At 36.4% G+C, this 22642-nt stretch overlaps 1 protein-coding gene across 1 annotated transcript in view; it reads left to right on the top strand.

The window, feature by feature from the left end:
* The first annotated feature begins 5566 nt into the window (after positions 1–5566).
* LOC145212914 (uncharacterized) overlaps positions 5567–22642 on the top strand; it is a 35704-nt gene continuing 18628 nt past the window's right edge. Inside the window, exons 1-5 of the mRNA XM_080081160.1 lie at positions 5567–5713; positions 5904–5937; positions 14808–14891; positions 15020–15094; positions 16002–16055. Coding sequence (XP_079937286.1) covers positions 5603–5713; positions 5904–5937; positions 14808–14891; positions 15020–15094; positions 16002–16055 — 358 coding nt within the window. The 5' untranslated portion in view covers positions 5567–5602. The remainder of the gene's footprint in view (positions 5714–5903; positions 5938–14807; positions 14892–15019; positions 15095–16001; positions 16056–22642) is intronic.

Raw genomic sequence — 22642 nt, 5'->3', positions numbered from 1 at the left:
CCTAATTAAAGCATAAAAATGTACTGCTGAGTATCAAGAGGAGTACTTTGTGTGAGTGATAAGCTTTACAAGCATCAGCTAAAGACAATGAGTGCACAGAACCGAGACCAGCCCGGGATGGAAATGCAGGAACGGTGTTATGGTACATAGGATTGGTTTTGTATAAGTGTGGTGAAGTTTAAGTTGGACTTGAAATTTTCAATTTAAACTTGTTACGGACCTGACTTAATTTTTTAGTTTACAACGTTTTGTTAACCTGACTTTTTTCGAAGCCGGAATTATAAGCGATTAAGTAAATGAGATCATAAAATAAATGAATAAATAGCTAATTCCTAATTATGGGCACGCACATGTTGTATATTAATTTAATTGTTGTGTACCTAATATATTCTGCATATATTTTATGTAGGCTTTTTTTGGTTAACTTAATGCTAAGCTACATATTCGGTCTCAATTCGGGCTTTAAAGGCACCATCGCATTGGGATTTTATGTTGGAACGCTTACAAATCTGAATCACTATAAACGTCATGTTCGGCGACCAGCGAGGTTTTTGTTTAAAGCTGTTTTAAGTTGCAGTTATATTTACTACTTTGTAAATTTACTATATTTTATATTTACTACTTTGATCAAAAGTCTCAAACTAATATTATTTTGAGGGCCAACAATTTTTAAAGTGAGTCGAGGGCCGAACTAGCCACTGCAAGAATCCTTTAAAACGTCGCATCTAAGCCAACTCTATACCTTCACTAATAATGAGTCCAGCAGTCACTGGCTGGGCTTTGTATTCGGCCCGAGTAAAACACATACCTTTTCGTGGGTCGCACAAATACACTTGGCCCGTGAGCCGCGTGTTTGATCTCCCAGTCGTAGATTTTACCACAGCCAACTTAATACAAAGGTGTACATATTTTTCTGCACCTCTTCTCAAAACTTACAACAAACGCTAATTGCATTGTTACAGCAGTGCAATTGCAATGTGTCTTTCTTTTTGTTGACATTGGAAGTTGGAACCCCCTATATCAGTGGTTCTCAAACCCGGTTTTCGGGGCCACATGCGGCTCCCAACTACTTATTTTGCGGCTCGCACCAGACCTCAGAAAACCACCAAACATTTATATTTTAGCTTTCAAGGTAATAGTCTTTAGTGATTTTCTCCAGGTTTCGTTTTTTTGCGGCTCCCTACACACTTGAAATACTACCATTTGGCCCCGACAATACAAAAGTTTGAGAACCACTGCCCTATATAGTTATACTAAAGTCGTCATAAACAATACGGTGAATGAACGCATTTGCGCAGTGTTGACATTGCTGCAAAGAACGTAAGTTCTGGTTTTGCAAGATTTCAAACATAATAGATCGCATAAGCTTCTAAGGCGATTCTTAAGTTACATATACCGTTTTGTGACATTTCTGTTGTCTTGCGCTTTCCAGAAAACTTTGCACCACCAGAGCAAAGCACCACCAGAATGAGAAACAACGAAAAGCTTGAAACCATGATAAGAGAGACCAATAAAAGCGTCCAAAGCAATCGAAAACTGATGTGGTTGAGTTTGATTTTTCCGCTTCTCATTTTCACTGTCGGATTTGTCGCTTTTCATTTCTCGGTACGACTGTGCAAAATGAGGTTTAGCAAAAAAATCATTTTTTTACCTTATCCTTATATACCCGTGCGAACCTACGCAAAGCTAAGAATTAGCCTCAATCTATACAGTTCATTTAAAGAGGTTGCGCTGAAGAAATTGTAAACCAAGTGTACAATCTTCTTTAATGCTAGATATTACGTACACAAAAAACTGATGATGTTGCCGACTTCAGCGCGTTCAGGATACATTGTCCGTTTATATGTAGTTCACCACCATCTGCATTAGAATACCTAACAATACTGGGAACTCGCGACAGATAATCCACACGCGCTTTTGAACAACAATTACCGAAGTACCTGTATCCACCAGGGCAAGTATCCAAAGTTCGCCGTGTTTCAAGTGTACAGACCGGTAAAGTATTTCCCGAATGCTGCGCATTTACACAACATGCTGCTGAATTAACTTAGTATTCACCGACTTTCTTGACACTCGGGGTAACGTTGCACATTGCTTTGCCGCACTACAAACAACCATAATGAATTCTTTGCTTGTTTGTCAGTGCGGTCTCACAAATGCATAATTCTAAACCAAATGTTCTCGCAAACTACATGCAAAACATTATTGTATGGTAGGCTAACTTGTTGGTACAGAGTAATTGTGCATATCAGGTTTCGTACATCCATTGGCAGGATACCACGCATGGTGCCTCGTCTAAAACAGTGGTCTTCAACCTTTTTTAAAGGCGACCCCAGTTTATAAGAAATTTAAATCAACATTTACATGCGACCCCATTTTTTTCAGATAGTGAAAAATTCTTCATGCAATGCCGAAACAAAAACTATTTTCATGAAAATTTGTCTACTTAATTTTCAAGTAGACTTTAAATATTAGCATTCAGTGTGCAGTATTACGCTCAAATGTAAGTACCCACAAGTTTTATTTAATTTGGCCAACCTAATTCGCGTTAAATCTCACCAGTTGGCAGAAATGAGTAAATTTATGTATTTTTCCCTGAACTCGCTGTATTATTTTGGAGACAATATGTCATTCATGGGGCTCTATCGCGTAACAACAGGTTGGACAACTTGTGTTTTAGATGGATTATTGCATCACAATGATTAGATTGTGACACGAGGTACCAAGCTGTAATGTAAAACATTGGCAAAGGTTGCGAACTAGAAAAAAAACATCATTTTTGGGTAATAAATTTAAACGCCAATAAATTAAATTTATAGCGACCCCAGAAAAAGTTTAGGCCACCCCACTTGGGGTCGCGACCCACAGGTTGAAGACCACTGGTCTAAAAGATGACATACATTGCTATAAGTTGGCGTCAATAAACTGAGGTCTCCGGTTGCTTTTGTAATCCTGAAACTGGAAAAGGCACAGAAGGGGGGCCGGACGCCTTTGGTCATCTTTGCCGTGGCGACAAACTCTCGGTACTTTACGTTTTGCACAACGACAATTGCTAAACTCCTGTCCCTTGAGCGAACATCGCGTTCTTGACGTTGGCATCTTTTGCCTTTACGGACCCTCTAACCGTCAGGGGTTGAAGCACATATACAAAGGCACGTAAGGACTCGTTCGGTTGTTGCACCCTATTCATAAGAACATGGCGCAGTGATTGGCGTGGTTAAAATCATGTTCCTTTTCTTTGCATACCAAATTTGTCTTTGTATATATACAAAAAATCTTTGTCGACATGCGTAAGCAATAAGTGAGTTTTAACTATTTCTGTCGATTTCACGCTTGGACGATGCGAAATATAAGCTTCAATAAAACTATCAAAATCATCACCGATCATAAAGAGAGACGGGTTCATACACACATTTGAAATCATACAAATAAATAAATTTTCCTTGGTCGGCAGAGAGGCGCGCGGTCCTTTCTGATTACAGCGTTCTGGCGCGCTCCGAGGTTTTGGATTGCGCCGAGGGTTTTGGACACTGCTCTATCGGCTATCCGGTGAAATCTATAAATATGCCGCGAACTACAAATCATGTTTTCAACACAAAGTCGGAAAAGCAATACTGACTTTGGCAGTTCTCTTAAAAGCAATGTAAATGGCGCGATTCAATTTACAACATTGGGCTCAAGTTGCACTTAAACAAAAGTTACAACGAGATCAATTGGAAAGGTTTGCACATGTAGTGACAAAGCAACAAACAAAAGCAACGATAAAACAGTGCAACAAACAAATAAGTAACATTATTCGTAACATATATTACTAGAGTAAGTTAGCCCGGACTTTTCTGTTTGGGTTCGGGTCCGGTTGTGCTTTGTTTGGATTTAAATGTGAACGAAACTGATATGATTTTGGCCCGAAATTACGCCTGGTCATGTTTGTGCAATAACTTCACGAACTTTCAGGCCCATTTGAGCTTTATTTTTCAAAGAGTTTAGGTTCGGTGAGGATTCGGGATTATACTTTCGGGTTTGGGCCTCGATTTTTACCACACTAGGCATTTTTACCTAGAACTACTTTTTTTAAAACCACTTATACGAAATCCAAGATATTGTTGATAAAGGAACAAAAACATGGACATCTAAACCCGAACTTTTCACCTATATGGGAACCGGCAGGATGTGGATCAAATCGATACTTTTTTTCTTTGCAAAAAGGTAAAGTAATCAAAACGATACGTGTCCGCATTCAATAACAAAGCGCACTTGAGGGCGACAAAGTGTCGTAGTATTTCAAAAAGAAAATCAACGTCAATCTGTACTCGGTACCTTTTCTTGCATCTACATTCTCACAAATCGTGTTTGCGTCCCACTTAAATTATTTCGGCTTATTCATTTTCCAGATGGAAATCAAAATCTGTCTTTCCAAACTCATAGGTAGGTTTTCTCTCATTCTTGAAGGGAAATCCCCTCCGATGTACAAAATGCAGACTAAGCATTTTTTCGCGGAAGAAAAACACTCGTTAGAGCATAGACCGCATAGAAAGCAGAAGGCGCAGCAACTATTCGTACCCCGATTAAAACACAATAAATAGATGTGAGTATTAAGAGTTATACTTTGTCTGAGTGATAAGCTTTACAAGCAACTGGTAAAGACAATGAGTTCACAGAACCGTGACCGGCCTGGGATTGAAATGGAGGAACAATGTTATGGTACGCAGGATTTGTTTTGTTTTGTTACGTAAAGTTGAACCGTAAAATTCAGTTTCAACTCCTTGCTGGATATGGACCTGACATAAACGTTTTGTTACTCTGAGACGACATAATGTAAACCCGTATCACACTTATGCACATGAGTTATGGGCACCACTACAGAGTAAATCCAGCCGAGGTTAGGTTGTTAGTTCGAAACCTGTCGTTGTCGTACATCTCGATATTTTTATGTCAGCGTATATCTGGCAAATTGGTTCCTTAACTAAACGTCCGGCCATTATTTGGGCTTTAAAAACGTTCAGGTTTGCAACAGGTTTGGCACCTGTAAATTTGGGTTCGACCTAAAATTTGCATTATTGTGTGTAAATGTCGTAAAGTTTCGCACTTTTGAGACACAATACGAATGTTCTTACATTGACATTGGATATCCTAGCTACATTACGATCTGATGTCATATAAATCAGGGGTCGGCAACCTTTTTTCTACTGCGGACCGGTTTTGAAAGTGAAATTTTATCGCGGACCGGTCTTCAAAAAACTACAAATATTTAGCAATGAAAACACATTAATTAGATTATCATCCCCGGGATACATGGGCAAAATGTTTTATAGCATTTAACCTGAAAAATTATGCGGCCCGGTAACGAACTCGTCACGGACCGTACCGGGCCGCGGACCGGCGGTTGCCGACCACTGATATAAATCATATGCTGACGTAACAACATTGCGTAATGTCGACGTTACTCTAAAGAACGCAATTTTTGTTTGTACGTACTGTGTGCCTAGTTTTTTAGTTACATATGCCGTGCTGTGATATTTCTTTTGTCTTGTGCTTTGCAGAAAATTGTGCACCACCGAAGCAAAGCTTAACCAGAGTGAGAAACAACGAAAAACTTGAAACCATGATAAGGGAGACCAATAAAAGCGTCCAAAGCAATCGAAAACTGATGTGGTTGAGTCTAATCATCACACTCCTGATTTTCATTGTCGGATTTGTCGCCCTTCATTTCTCGGTACGATTGTGCAAAAGTTGATTTGTTCAGTAAAGAAACGTTATAACAAAGAATCAATCTTTGCACCTTATTTTTTAAGTTATGACAAACATTTGCTAGTTAGTTAAACTTTTGTAACGACGTTGGCCTACATTGCTATAAAAACACCAAGAAAGATCGGAACATCTAAAATACGTTTGTTTTTTACTAGATTACAGCAAAAGTGGAAATGAAAACAAGACAAGGTAAGATTGGACCATTACATTCATAAACTGTTATCTGTTCCACATTTTAGAATTTTGAAAAAGTTACTTGCTTTTAAAACCTTCATTTGACACCAGTAACTACTCATTTTTTAGGTTTGGAATCTATTCAGGAACAACATACAAATTACCAAAGTTAGTGACTAAAACATTTGCTTGATGTTAAGAATTTTTAAACCGTGTACTTGCATATATACAAAGCTATTCGCAATAGCGTTGTTTGAAAACCATAAACCAATAACGCATTTTAAGTCATGCACTGTGGGAATGTGGTTAGAAAAGCGTTTGTGATAGGCCAGAAATGGCTGTAGAAAATAAGTTTCACTCACAAAAATCAAGGCAGAGCTGAAACAAAGCTGATACATCTTGACTATCACGTGATTCCTCACCCCTTACAAACTCTTAACACAATTCGTTGCGGAAAATGATTAATCCTAAACAATAGCGGTATAGAAAGGTTTTGAAAGGTTATTGATCCAGAAATAGCGCATGTGGTTTCGTAAGGTGATTGTGTTTTTTTTAGAAATAAGTAACAAAAGGTTTACTCATGAAAAGAAAATTGAGATACTTCCTTGAAACAGGTTGATTGTTGGGTTTCGAGTCTCGCTTAAAGTACCGCAAAGCGGACTGTCATTTTAATATAACAATGTTCAAGGCAGTTCTTCTTTTTTCCTCTCTTATGTCATATGTAGTGTTTTTAGGCCCGCCATGAATAAAGCTTGGTGAAGCCTGCTCTAGTTCATAGGCATTGTCCAACACTTTTTAAGTTATCCTAACTTCTCCTGACACAGTAAAAGCGAAACTCGTTAATTTGTAACAGTTTCGTCAACTTTTTTTAGACACATTGCAGCACAACATGTCAACCGTGGAATCGAAACTTTCATACTTACAAGGTAAAACGAACATCCAAACTCTTATCTCCTTATTATGTTTCCATTTACGCAGATGGTGTAAACTTTCTATGGTGTATCTAGCAGTCATGTGCGGTGTAACTACACCCTTACGAATCTCATTTAAAAATCTGGTTTTTTGATAATAATTATGCTTATGCTAATTTACAATTTACAATTAAATAAAACAAAACTTGCTACTAAACGATGTATTGCTTTGTATTGAATGTGTAGCTGATTGTAATCAATATTGTGAACTGACGTAATAAGTATTATGCGGGGTATCCCAGTTTCCGAACTATTCCCGGTCTCCCCTATTTACTTGCAAAACGGCAAAGAAATAATAATAAAAGTTGTAGATTTTTATTCTTTTTTGAATTGTTGCTACAGATTACTTGGGCATACTTTCAGCACAGGTCACTTCGAGATTTCAAAGTAAGTTCATCTTAAGGTTTTATCCCAATATATCTGCATCGCTATCACGTGACCCGTGACTTTGTACCTCACAACGTGCTTTTGGAAAATATTAATTCACGCCACCATCGTAATCTAACACCTAACTAAGTTCGAGCCCAAGGAATAAACGAATTTAAATAAAATAAAAAATATTTAGAGGCAGAACAAAACCTAAAATGGGTGTTTATGTACTTGTTTTCTAGTCGGGATACCTTTTAGTTGTAACTTTGAAAGTGGTTTGTGCAACTTCACTGATGATTTGAGCGCCGATTTTACTTGGACAAGAAATAACGGGTCCACGTCTTCAGATAGTACAGGTCCAAGTGCAGATCATACATTTGCAACTACTGAAGGTTAGTACTAAAGTACCCTGCAAGAAAAAAAGGGGAATTAATCAACAATGCCAATTAAAAAATGCCATATAACTTTGATATTTTTTCAACCTAACAGCAGAAAAACACACTTAAACTTGTTCAATTTAGTAACACGATCTGAAAATTAAATGCAGCAAAATAATCAAGTTTCAAATTAGCTTGATACTTTTGTACAAAAAGCAAAGTTATAAAATTTAAAAAAAGATTACCAGGAAGGGACGTTGTGTATTTATTTACTAGATTCATTAATATTTTAAAATAGGTCACTATATGTACATCGAAACCAGCAGTCCTCGACAATTGCATGACAAAGCAAGACTTGTTTCACCAATGTTGCCACCAACCAATGGTAAGAAAGTGATTTAATTTTGTCTCATATTTATTTTTCTGTTGGACAAATTATCCAGTTATGTAATTTTACACAAAATAAAACAAACATTTTCTAAATTAACAGATAAAAGTTATATCCAAAGCACAAATATTAGACAAAGGCTTAATTGTAGGTTTAAAGGTTTGCAAACGCAATATATTACAATTAGAGAAAATTTGGTATCATTTCCAGCTTCTAGTACTTTTTTAGCTTGTCCAGGTTCATTTATAACTCTGTATGTGTTTTAACTTGTTATTTGCTGTCTTCATGTGTTTCACAGGATACTATTTGCAACTTACATAAAAAATTGATAATTTTTACAGGTCAATGTCTTCAGTTTTACTACCATATGCATGTAAGTATTAAAACACTTGTTTTGAATCTGTGGGTCCATCCCTCATGGGGGTTGCCTTTTTCCTGGGAGTCGCGAAGGATTTTGATAAACAATCAAAAGTTAAATATTCATCAGCATTTAAAAGAAAAAAAAACATTTAGTAAGATTTCTTAAACACCTAATGGGTACACCATCAATCTCCTTTTCAAATACATAAAAAACTACATGGATTTGTTTGCATATAGGGCATCGACATTGGGACCTTGGGAGTCTATTTAAAGAGACCAACTCTTCCAAACGAAGTAGTATGGAGCTTGAGCGGCAACCAAAGTAAGGAAATAGATTGTGCCGTTTTACAAAACAAACAACAATTTAAGGATTTTTGGGAGGGTTTGCTAAAAGCTTTTTTCTTTTTATGTCCATTTCAATCTAGTTTAAACGGTGGTTATTGTGATACGAAGCAGTGTAGTGTCGCCACGATTACTAACGTAACACTTAACAACTGTTTTTTTTTGTTATTGGTTCATAACCAAGTAGGCAACGCAAAAATTAATTTGCAATTTTTCGATACAGGTGTGTGTTTGTTTTAACAAGCAAAGCCCTCGGTATAACATACAAAATTAAGGGCCTGTCTGGTTACAGTTAATTAGATCATACTTAGCAACGCTTTGTGGCACATTATTTGTTAAAACCTGGCGCATGAGATAAGACCGGGCCATATCAATTTCATATGTGATACAGTTAAAATTAAACCATGTTATCAGGTGACGTTTGGTCGTTGGGAAGCGCCACCATTACTTCGACGGAGTCCTTTCAGGTTGTTTTTGAGGGAACAAGAGGCTCGGATTTCCACGGTGACATCGCGATTGATGACGTAACAACCAAACTTTTTAACTGTTGAATTGAATTCTATTATGACGAAATACACAAGGGTATTTAACCCACTTCCGCTTTATACAGCATTTATCGCTTGTTACATGTTTTGATGTTTTTAACGTTGTTCTAACTTAATGGGCAAATTTTACCAAATGTGGTAAAATGTTTAATGTAAGCCATTTTAAATGTATGCATTGCTTGCGTGTTTATTTCTTGAAAACAAATACACAGTAAGCTTATAACTAGTAGAGGTGTCTATTTGAGCTACATCAAAAATAAAGCAGTAGAACTGTGGTTCAAAACCTATCAATTCAATCTACGGAGTCACGGACCCCAAAATACTATTTCCCTTTATTAGAAACTCAAACAAAATTTGCTCATTACCTTTTGGTCGCGCATGTTAGTGAGACCAGTTGAGGGGGGCTAGAAACTAACAACCCGTATTGTAGGAAAAAGGGATGGGGTTCGACAAATAAAGAAACCACCGCAAGAAATCCTGCCGGATAGTTTCAAGTGCCGAAAGAAATATACATGAAATAGAGTGGCGGATTTAATCTGCTGATGTCTCTTGTTTTTTTAACACTGAGACCGAAAAGTGCACAGAAGAGGGCACTGGCCCCTGTGGCAACATTTGCCGCGACAATACACTCTCAAACGGGGCAGGAACTTGGCCGGATGGTCTGGCGCGCCTGACCCATATACAGACACAAAAAAACCTGATCGGGATTCGTCCCCGGGAGAGTCCTGGGTTCGAACCCCGTGAAAAAAAATACACTCTCGAACGTTTTGCTGTACGCCAGTAGCCAAAATCCTGTCATACAGTCCTTTGGTGACAATAGGGATGGAGTGCATATACAAAGACATGGGGATATGTTCGGTTGTTGAACTCTATCCTTTATGGCGCTGTACTTGGCGTGGTTAAAATTATGTTTCGTTGCTTTGGATAGAAATTTGTTGAAAGTGTACTTGTATACGTTAGCGCAAAAAAGTCGGTAAACTCCAACAATTTGTTTTTGTCGGCATGAGTAAGTAACAAGAATGTTTGGGTTTTGTCTGTCAACTTCACACTTGCACGGTAACTATTAAAATCATTAATGATTATAGTACAGGGTACTTCATGCACACGTTTAAAGCCACAAGAATAAAATCAACTAATTTGGTAGGCAGTTTAACGCACAATCCTGCCCGGCTGCAGTATCCTGGCGTGCTCACGAATTTGTCGCGCTATTGTTTTTGCGCCTGAGGTCCCGGGCGCAGCTATAACGACAAGTCAATGAATGGACCGCGCAATGCTATTAATGTTTTCACAAACACATAGGGCGGATAGGCAGTTCGGGCTTTGGTTATTTTTGTAAAAGCAATCTATAAGGGTCACTTTAAATTAAAAAATATGGGCTTAAGTTGCACCTAACTATATGAAAAAAACGAGACCAAATGGCACCATAGGTCGGCACAAAAAAAGTACATGTTACTCAAATGTCGACCAAACAAGTCTGCCGGATCACAGTTGCACCGCCCTCTCGTTTGATGGGGAAATGGCAATAGTTATTCCAGAGATTGATTGCAAATGTTTCAAAGAAAAAGGTGAATGAGTAAAGTGCAATTAGGACAACGCAATGGAATACCAAGTCGGCGCGCCGGTGATTTCAACCCAATAAAAAAATAAAGTAATGTTAACGGGAACTATAACAAGCACAAAGCAGATGGGAAAAACTAAAAGAGGATAACAAAGGTGAAACAAAAAACAAATGAGTAACATCTAGTGACGCAGCAACAATCAGAAGCAGTGACAAACCAGTGCAAATGAGTAACACTATTCGTAACAAGTGTTATACTTTGTATACTTGGAGTCATAAGCTTTACAAGTAACTGCTGAAGACAATGAAGACACAGAACCGTGATCTGCCTGGAACGACGGAAATGGAACAACATGATTATGGTACATAGGATCTGTTTTGTTTAAGTTACGCGAAATTGAAGTTGAATCTTAAATGTCAAACTCTTGACTTGATGGGGACCTGACCTAAATGTTTTGTTACTCTGAGACGATGCAATGTTAACCTGAATCAGATCAACTCTTGATTTGCAGCGAGTTATTTGAAGGGCACCACTACAGAGTAAATCGAGCCGAGCTTATGTTGCTAAATACAAATGAGACAATTACGAGCCCGAGTCCAACTCTTGCGCATTTGCTATATAATTTCAATTTCTTTTTCCAAAAGGTATGTACACCGGGTGTGTGATTTAATCTGTTGCGAACAGTTTGGCGACCCGAATATTTTTTATATGTGCGTGTAAAGTGACAACATTGACTTCAAACTAAACATACAACCATTGTTAGGCATTAAAAAATATTCAAGTTTAGAAGAGGTTTTCTACTTGTGTGTAAGTGTTCCACATTTCCGCACTTTTAAGAGCTTTTATTCAGAGCTATCAATATGTTAATGTTGGTTATCTGTAGCTACATAACAATCTTATGCCAAAGATTATATGCTGATATTAAGGCCACATTTTTTTAAAGGTTTAATATTGTTATTTAAATAGTAGAATCCAGTTTACGACTGCAAAAGTGCGTAAAAGAGAAAAAAAAAACTTGCAAGTATTTGAAAGAATCCGTGGTGCACGTTCAAACTAATTTAAAGTTTTTTTATGCAATTAAATAAAATCCGTTTTACAGCCAGGTGATGTTGTTTTAAAAATTTACTCTTATTCCACCGCTAGCCGCATACTGGGAAATGATGTTTCCTGTTTTTTTGTTTTGTAAAGCACATCAGTAGCTCTCAACCTGGGCGTTTGGTATCATTGAGAGGGCGCTGGAGAATAAATAGGCGATTGGAGGTGCTAACAGGCGATTGCGTTTGGAGAGCCCAACCCGACCACAACTTTTATAACCACAGGACCCGTTTTGTGTGTTGAGCAGGTTGAAAAGTTTTTTGAAACTACATATTGGAAAAAGTCACAATATTCAAACTCTACAACCTCGCAACGGCTTTATGTGTGGGAGTGGGTGAAAAACAAATTGCCTTCTTTTTTCACTCTTGTTGTTTGTATGCGGCGTATTCATAGTTCGTGCATGTGTCATTCTATTAAGATGTACCTCCAATAAACACCTCGCAACATTTGGCGACCCCAGGCGTGTTAACACGTTATTTTTGCAATATTACAGAAGCCGCAAAGTGATAGAATGCTGCAGCCATAAACTTACGTACGTTAAAGCCACAACTGCTAAAGACAATGAATACACAAAACCGTGAACTGCCTGGAATGGAATTAGAGGAGCAAGTTTATGGTACGTAGAATGTGTTTCATTTTAGTTGCTTATACCTGACCTAAATGTATTGTCACTTTGAAACGGTGCTACATTATTCCGAATCAGTTCAACTGTTGATTGGGGCGAACCAACATTTTAAACAAAAATGTGCCAGTTACGAACTTTCCATCTGTGCAAGGTTGAGTAGTTAATATTTTAGATTGGTTATATATACGCAGCTAGTATGTGGTTTAATTGTTGCGTATATTTGTACATTTTGAGATTTTTGTGTTTGGGTATATGTGGCACGAAGTTGTAAGTCGGGCCAAGCTTTTCGGGCCGGGTTTGGGTCTTGGTTTGTTCAGAAATGATTCGGGTCTGCATTTACACTCCATGTCAGTATTTTTTTAAAATAACTGTAATTAGCTACATGCTGGAGCTGACCTATTGTCAAACAGTCTGGTTTTAGACCGATTGTCTTATGTTGTCTATTGTTCTTGTTATCTTGTTCTTTTCTGGGGCTTCAATGTATAGGCCTGTCAATCAAACTTTCAGGCATAAACGGGCTTTTTTTCTCAAAAACGATTTGGGTTAGGGCCGGGTTTCGGGCTTGTACTTTCGGGTTCGGGCTCAAACTTCAGGCCCATTTGCACGTTTGATGTAACAATTTGGTTGCGGAACCGAACACAAGGTCATTCACGTTTAGAACATTTTTTCCCTTGTACTTTCGGGTTCGGCCTAATATTTGCATCATTGTGCGTAACTGTCCAGTTTCCGCACTTTTAAGAGCTTTTATTCAGAGCTATTTTTGTTGCAATATTACGGACCAACCTCAAAACCTTACATGTTTGTCTACCTTTCTTCCAATCCTGGTGTCCTCTTTTTGGAGGACATGCCCTCCTTTTTAACAAAAAACTTGTTGTCCTCCAAAGACAAGAAAAAGTGCCCAAATGTCCTCGTTTTCGAAGAATTTCTGATTTACCAAATACATATGTGACAATCATGCCTTTGAAGGCAGCCAAATTACAGCTTATTTTTTTGAATATTTTTACATTTTTTTGAAAATACAAGCGTATTTTATGTGATAAACGTTAAACTTTATGCAAACTATTCTATAGCGTCTAATTTCGAAGGCTTTTATTTGGGGGATGCCCTTAAAATATTTTTTCATTTTCTTTCAACAATGTGTCCTCTTTTGGGGGGATGAAAATATGGTAGGCCTAGTGTTGTTGAATTAGTGTATGCATTTATATTTATACTTTCTCGTGTTATTTGTAGAAACGTTTCAAGCCACCTCCGAAGTGAGAAAAAACGAAAAAATGGAAAATATGATGATTGAAACACAAAAAAGTGTCCAAAGCATTCGAAAACTGATGTGGTTGAGTCTAATGTTTCTACTGCTGATTTTCTCTACGGGATTTGTTGCTCTTTATTTCTCGGTACGACTGATAGATATATCAGCACATCAAAATTACGTGTTTACTAGATATTTTGTTTTTTACTAGATTTCTGCAAAATTTGGAATGATGGAAATAAGTGGTATGATAAGACGTTTTTTATTCATAAACGGTGCTATTCGTTAGTAGTTGTAATTGAGCAGTTCCAAATCATTTTTGAAAAATAGTACCTTTCCGCGTATAACGTTAAAAAAGCTTTTTTCATAAAAATCGAGAAAATTTTCCGTTTATCAGAAATGGTGTTATTCCGCGCAAATCATTTCTTGGGTTTAATTTAAAAATGTTCCAGGTCTGAGCATATTAGTTTGTGGATAAAAAAAAAACATGCTGTTTTGTAAACCCTTTTACTAAAGAACAGCTTTAAAAGGTAAAACTTTGTTATAAGTTACTATTGCCTTGTTTCTTATGGTGATATTTGAAGCTCTAGTGTACAACTTGCAATCCCACATTTAGATATTTATCATTGCGAAACCTAAACGTGACTACTTTTATAGGGGACTTTATTCGGGATAATTTTATCCTAAACTTGATGTTATTTTTTTATTAAAATATTACTATATTACCATGATTTTAATATTACCATGATTGCTATTTCTGCACGTGAAATATTTACAATTTCTTAAAAATGGCATAATTTTAACAACATTCAAGCCTAATAATGGCTTTCCTATTTTGTTTTCGGTCTGGTACTTTTCGGTCCTGTATACAACATTCGGTCCTATGTTTGTCACTGATGTATCAGATAAAATATCAGTTTTTATTCATAATCAAACACCTGTCGTGTATCAACATTTAAACCTGCTTATATTTGTTATATATTTGACGTTTTCTCAAGGAACATTCAGAAATCAACGCAAATTATTCGAGTCGTCTCACCGCAACAAACAACAACATTGAATCTCTCCAAACTACATTGGCAGGTTTGGAAGGTAAAACTTTGTTACGATTACCTCCTTATTATGTTGATATTTAGGCTCAGTACTACATACAATCGTATGAATGCATAGGTTCATATTGCGAAAACTTTTAAAGCGCGCTCGTAACTGCGTTTTAACCAATCATTTAAATGGCGAAAAACCTTCTGTGTCAAGCGGTTTAGAAACAATTAAACAGCAACATAAAAATCATCAACGTTGGTGACCTAAACATTTGCTCGATGTCATGATTTTAAACCAGGAAACATGCAATGCATTGTGTTTGCACTTTATACGAAAGTATATGCAATGATGCCATTGAAAATCTTGAGCCAATTTTTAGTCACGCTCGGTGAGAATGTGACTACAAAAGCGTTGTTTTTTTAACATAGATTACCCTTATGGCTTGAAAACTTGTTAGATCAAAAGTATTTGAATCATGCAATCGAACAAATAACTGCTATGTGGTTCGCCAAAAGTGACTGCAAACAATTTGTTTCATTTACAAAATTCAAAGCCGAGCTGAAGCAAAGTTGAAACATTTTGAACACCACGTGACCCCTGCACCAAATAAACTGCTTTGCACAAAAACTTCCGCAAAATGATTGATCCTCAACAATAACGACAAAATAGTTTTTGTAAAATGATTGATTTGTAAATGGGGTTATCATTAGGTTTATTCAATTGTTTGGTGCAGAAATGACGACACGAAAGCGTTTAATTAGCGCTTCTTGTCAAAACAATCACATGAAAAATTGTTCATTGTAGCTAAGATACTTCCTTGAAGCAGGTTGCTTGTTGAGTTTTGACTCTTTAATAAAGTGCTTATAAGCGGATGGTCGGTTTAATATCCTATTTTGCATCAAAATTTTGAACAAGTGTTGAATTTAAACAATCAAACTTTTTACCTTGATCTTGTATTAAGCACGTGGTTAAAATAGATACCTGTCTACCTTTCCATAGTTCATAGCCTCTCTTATATGTTTTTGAAATGAATCTCGACTTCAAGCGCCGCTATAGATATATATCCCCTCCTAACTAACATATTTGTTTGTGTTTGTCAGCATTGCATACAAGCCTTGTTAAAAATTAATTGATTATAACGTATTTGTTTTATTTGTTTAGGCACATTGCAGCACAATATGTCAACCATGGAATCGAGAATGTTCGACGTTCAAGGTAAAGCAAAGACGCAGTTTACATTTTTATTTGACCACATTTCCTTGACCAAAAGTGTAATTTTGTCTTTAATTTTATGCTTTTATCGGATTTCAGACTGGAACTTTCTGATTCGGTCATGTATACAACAGATTTGTTACTGATGTACAAGACAAAATATCGGTTTCTAGTCATATTTGAACATTTGTCGCGTATCCATGTATCCATATTAATTCTGCTTTTTTCATCCAGAAATGAGTGCAAATTATTCGAGTCGTCTCACCGGAACAAACAACAACATTGAATCTATTCAAACAACATTGACAGCTTTGAAAGGTAAAACTTTGTTACGATTGCCTCGTTAGTATGGTGATGTTTTAGGCCCTGGAGTACTACTTGCAATCCTACGAATGTATACGTTTGTCTTAGACTTTTATTCCAATGTTGTTGTTTTTTGAAAAAAAACTAAACAGGAACTCTGTGCCTACTTTCCATCTGTTTTTTGGAGGACAAAAATTCTGTCCATAATCTCACTTGCAATCCAAATCATACCTATTGAAAATATTACTGTCTGATCGTTGTTAACAATGACTTTCACTTCTATATACTGTATTCAAATAGAAGTGATTACTCATGGCGTAATGTCATTAATATTATATGACCCTTCGCAACAATAAACTCCCTCGCACCAAAGGTTTTGTGAAATTATTACATAGCGCTGACCGAAAATGAAGCGGTAATACTTAAAGCAGACTAGAAGCAGATTAAGCGTTAAGTTTTGACACTTGATTGAATGTGTGGGAAAGGGCATGGGCCATTTATAATTACAATGTGTTTTGTTCAACTAAAGTTTCCCACATTGGCGTTTCAACTAGTTTGTTGCTTTATAGAACATTAACAAACGCTTTACTAACCCAAATGAAATACAGCAAAACAATTACTTTAGTCCCGGGAGCATATTTCCACATTTTCTAAATTCGAACGAGGGTTTTTTAAGCCAATCACAATGGAGAACGTTTCCGGTTCACGATGCCTTTTAACCAAACACAACACACCCCGCGTATCAGATTTTTTAAACCAGTCAGAGGACACCTTACGTAGCAACCGGCCGCCCTCAGATTCAAAGTACGTTTGGCACAGTTTAGTGATGGTTGTAATGGTTATATGTGATCGCAATTAATGTGTAATATTTAACACAACAATTAAAAACGTTCTTAAAGGTCGTGTGAGTGTCGTTCATTAATAAAAAACATATTCTGCAGAAGACATTATAGACTTGTGCATAATTTACTACTATGATTTACTACTATATATAACCTAATGAGCATTACCTTCAGTTCAAACATCCTAAGTGCATCAGTCTTTGCCATGTTTAGACGCTAAAATGTTTCTTAGTCCTCTTCATACACGACTGGCATAAAACATTGCATCGTCGACAATATTGTAGTCAAACTGCGTATCAACCTAAACGTGACGTAACGAAAACCCGCAGAATTCTCGTGATTTTCCTGAGAAAGCCCTGTAGTTTAAGTTCGCAACCATTTAAAAAAAAATATGCACCCGGTTGTTAGTTTGTTATACTTTATGCTCATGGGAGAAACAATGCCCAAATACTGTATGCTTACAATGTGTTTGTAGTGTTGTGACATTGTAGATGGAATGGATGTTTTGTATTTGTTTTCCAGTGAGACCTTTTAGTTGTGACTTTGAATGTGGTTTGTGTAACTTCACTGATGATTTGAGCGCTCATTTTACTTGGACAAGGCATTCTGGGTCCACGTCATCAGTTGGTACAGGTCCAAGTGCAGATCATACACTGGGAACTACTGGAGGTTAGTACTCAAGTATGAAAAATGGGAGAATTAATTAACAATACCAATTAAAAAAATGCCATATAACTTGTTCAATTTACAAACCACAATCTGACAATAAAATGGAGTGAAATAATCCAGTTTTAAATTAAGCTTGATACTTCATACAAAACAAAAAGTTAAAAAATCTAAAAAATAACTTTTTTTAAGAAGAGGCAGTATATATATTTAACTTATTTACTAAATTCATTTATATTATTAATTAGGTCACTACATGTACATTGAAACGAGTCCTCGACAAAATCTTGACAAAGCAAGACTGGTTTCACCAATGTTGCCACCAACCAATGGTAAAAAAATGATGTAATTTTTCATCTCATTATATTTTTTTGGTGGAAAGTTGTCTGTATGTTATTTAATTTTACTCAAATTTTCAAAATTTATAGACTAAAGTTATTCTTCAACGCACAAATATTAAACAAGGCTTTTTCAACCGGTTTGCAAACATAACATTTTGCAGTTCTAGTGAATTTGGTATCAGTTTCTAGTGCTTGTAGATTTTATTTAATTGTAGTTTTTGCATTTTCTGAAACACTTGCTTAGACGCTTAGGCGGACCACAAACGTTGAATATACTTAAAATACGATTCCAAAACTGCCATTGCTCCACGAAGTAATTTCAGGGAGACGGTTTTTTACTCTTCCGCGCTTTTTTGCTGGTTTAGACACTAAATATGCCTTTGGGTAAGAAAGTAAACCTCAATCCGCAACCATTTGGACCAAAAAAAAGGTCGAGATTTGGCGAAGGTTTGGATTACCGATGTCAATTAGTTAAAGCTTTACATTTGTTATCCATTGCTAATCAACGCATATTCTGGTATTGTTTTGAAATGGTAGATCCCGATAGTTTGAATAGGTCAAAAGTCGATCTTGAGTCAAAACAGGTCGAGCATCCCTGGCTTAAGCATATACACGATTGATTATGTGTTTTTAACTTGAAAGAAGAAACAAATTTTAAAAAATGATGCTTTTTTCAGGTCAATACCTTCAATTTCACTACCATATGTATGTAAGTATTAGAAGGACTACTTACAACAAATATTAAATCGCTTCAAAGTAACATTTTTAAGACTATTTGACAGAATGACTTGCAAATCCACACCTTGACAGGTTTACAATGATTTTAGATTGTACTACAAATGATGATGTTATTTTTGCAAACGACAATAGAGCAGAAACCAACCACCATTTTAATCCCATAGAACCACAATTCCGTCAAAACAATTCAAAACCAATGATACATCTCAATACCTAATAGGGACACCGTAAATCTCCTATTTAAATAGATTAAACGACACAGATTTGTTTGCATAGGGCAGCCATATTGGGACATTGAAAGTCTATTTAAAGAGACCAAATCGTTCCAATGCATTCGTATGGAGCCTGAGCGGCAATCAAGGTAAGATATACATTGTATCTGTTGGCAAAACAAACAAATGTGAGGCGAAGTTTAAAAACGTTTTGGTCGCAAAAAGCTCTCTTCTTTTATGTCCATTCAACATAATTTTTAGCGGTGGTGGTTGTGGTACAAATTATTGCTCTGTCGTCATGTTTATTAATGTAACACCTAACAACTGCTTTTCGGTTCATAACCTGGTATAGGTAACGCAAACACTTGAAATTTTCACTATTTTGGTAAATATTCGTATTTGTTTGAACAAGCAAAACCGTCTGTAACAAACAAACCTTGTCAAGATACAAAATGTTAGTCAAGATACAGTTAATTACATCACACTTAGCCACGCCTCATCCTGGTGTATGAGATAGAACTTAGGTCACTTTGATTATATATGTGATACAGTTCAAACTAAATATTGTTATCAGGTAACGTTTGGTCGTTGGGAAGTGCCACCATTACTTCGACGGAGCCCTTTCAGGTTGTGTTCGAGGGAACAAGGGGCTCAGATTACGAAGGTGACATTGCGATTGATGACGTAAAAATCAGACCTTTTGACTGTTGATTTCAATCGTATTATGACGACATAGACATGATTTTTCAAATTTGATGCCACAGTTTTTTCACAATTTTGTTATTTTTATAAACATGTGGTTCCATTTTTTAACATTTGTTTAACACTCATTGTCTAATGACCACAGGACTGAACATGTTTTTGTTTTACAAACACAAATAATAATTTAGCCTTTTTCGTGTAATAAATTCTCATAAACAATGCTCTGTCTAAAGCTTATTCCGCTTTATATTGCACATATCAGTTCTTTTAATGTATTTTAACGTAATTTCAACAGAATGTGGTGATTTTTTTTCGAATGTTTGTTCAATGTGACCTAATGTAAATGTGTGCACGACTTATATGTGTAAATAAACGGTGTAACAAATAGAGATGATTGTTTAAGCTGCATTAGAAATAAATAAAGGAATATGGACAGTGGTTCCAAACTTATTTGCTGTAACAGAAGCGCAGGTTTCGTTATCGTCTTCTATTCTTCTACCTCTAGCGCACCTTTTTCATGTCGTTTCTTTCAACAATAATATGTTTTGACGGACAGTCGTTTTGCCACTTAAATTCATGAAAAAAAACATGAATCTTTGACGAATGTGTAGTGCTTAGGTAAATAAAAAACATTTAAAAAAAGCCGAAACGCTGCGTGGAAGATTAAGTTAACACGATGAGATGGTGTAACGTGAACCGGTGTTCACTTAGTTTATTTTATTCACTGTGTTCACTTAGTTTGGCATCTGCTTATTTATTATTTTTATTATTGCACTTGCTTTTCACTGTAACTTTATTTACCTATTAATATATTAGTCGTTTTGTTTTATAATGTTTGTTTGTTTAGCCATATTTATTTTCACGTTATTCCTTTCACTTCTTGTTTTTCCACTTTTGTTTTCTTGTGTTCCATTTTCACCCCTTTTCACTTTAATATCTTTATTTGTACTTTTACACCGGTAACATTTCGAACGCATCCCCGCTTCAGTAATTTCTCGTGACGCGTTGTGATTGGTCACATTCCTAGAGGCATGTGACGTCGTTTCTCCTCGTGTTTGGTGAGGCAGTTCTCTCCTGGCCCCGGTGAAGTGTACGCGATTGTTTTTGGTGCTGTTGTGCTGCTGTGCTGCGCTGTGGTATTGTGTAACTTAACGTAACGTGATTGAACAGTACTTTTCAACAGTTTTATTCATTATAATATATATTGTTTTGGCCAGTAGCGAAGTCACCGTTGTAACAATTGGTTTTAGCGATAAGCCGTTAGTGCAGGGTCTTGGACCGTTTTACGAATTAGGGAGGTAGCCTCGAGTGTTAGAATACAATCGGGATAGTTGGGAAGGTTTAGCGTTAAAGATCTCGCACCCAAACAACTTTCTCTAAATTTCGAGGTTACCAAAATAATTCCGTAACAATGGTAATTGAGGCAGATATTCTATTTGAATAAGGTGCTGATGAAGTTAAACGCGTTTTGGTGAAGTATATAGTAGGTTATGGAATGTTGTCGAGACTGATTCTGTTTGGCTCAAACAAACTATTAAAGAAGCTTATCTATGGTACAGTATTTACGTTAATAAAAATCTGGCTGATATCTGCAAAAGTAAGGACAACGGAAAACAAAATATTTCACTATGAAAAGAAATATTCCTTCGAAGTGTTGTGCATGGAATACGGCTTACTAAATTTTTATAAAACTAGTCTTAGTGGCGAGCAAAATGCAATGATATTGGTGTGGTCTCCATAAAAATCGTATTACAAAACTGGTACACGTCATCTGTACATTAGTGAGATAAAAAGTGCAACACATTTACGTGTTATGTCTGATTCATCCATCCAAAATAAATACAGCTAAACAAATAACAGTCGATAATAAACTATATGAATCATTGCACTTTTACATAGGGTTGCGTTGCGATATTAATTGGGCAAACATAATTTCGGCAAAATTGGTGATAAAGTTTGTTGCAGTGTTTACTTCAGAAATGCTGTTTTTAAAAAGTGTAATTTTGTTGTCAGTTTGTTTTAGCGTTCACGCACTGGACCGCTATTTCCACGCAGGCAAGTTACTTTCATTGTTATTTTGTATTGTAGTTTTTGTAAACTTTCCATGTCGCCATAACCAAAAATAAACAATTCTATCAGAAAAAATATAAAAAGGGATGAAAGTTAAAAACTCTTTAAATGTAGATAGCATTTAAGGCAAGAAAGGTGATGTAACAAACATTTTGCAAATATTTTTTACAGGAGTAGTTTTCATCGTGGCAGTACCAATTTTAGGGTTTTATTCAGATTACCATTTTTGCGTCATGGCGTCATTGTTTGCATTCTTAATTTTTTAAAGTGAATAACGAGATTAGTTATCACGTTCCACATAGGGGTAACAAATAACAATCATAATACGGTAAAACCCAACACGAAATCAGTTTTTTACACGAAATCAGTTTTAATCCCGTTTTGCAGCCCGATACGAGAATCTTGGATGTTGGGCGGATCAGCGTGATGTGAATGCGATCGCAAATGCAGAAGATCATCCATTATACAACCACAACTACAAAGCACGCCAACTGGTCTTCAGCAAGTGCGCAAGAGTAGCAGCTAACATTTCAAGCACAATATTCGCCATACAGGTGCATTGCAGTGCATGTTGTTATCTGTAATTTCGATAACTGCGACGACGTTCAACTGAATTTTGTGTTTTCGACCACAAACGTTCGGACAGGACGGAGGTAAATGTCTCGCCTCCTGCAATGCTGAATCGAGATACAAAATGTACGGAGTGTCCACGGGTT

This window comes from Phallusia mammillata, chromosome 2 (assembly GCF_965637545.1).
Source record: "Phallusia mammillata chromosome 2, kaPhaMamm4.hap1.1, whole genome shotgun sequence".
In the NCBI taxonomy this organism is placed as follows: Eukaryota; Metazoa; Chordata; class Ascidiacea; order Phlebobranchia; family Ascidiidae; genus Phallusia; species Phallusia mammillata.
This window is presented reverse-complemented; position numbering and strand designations above follow the sequence as displayed.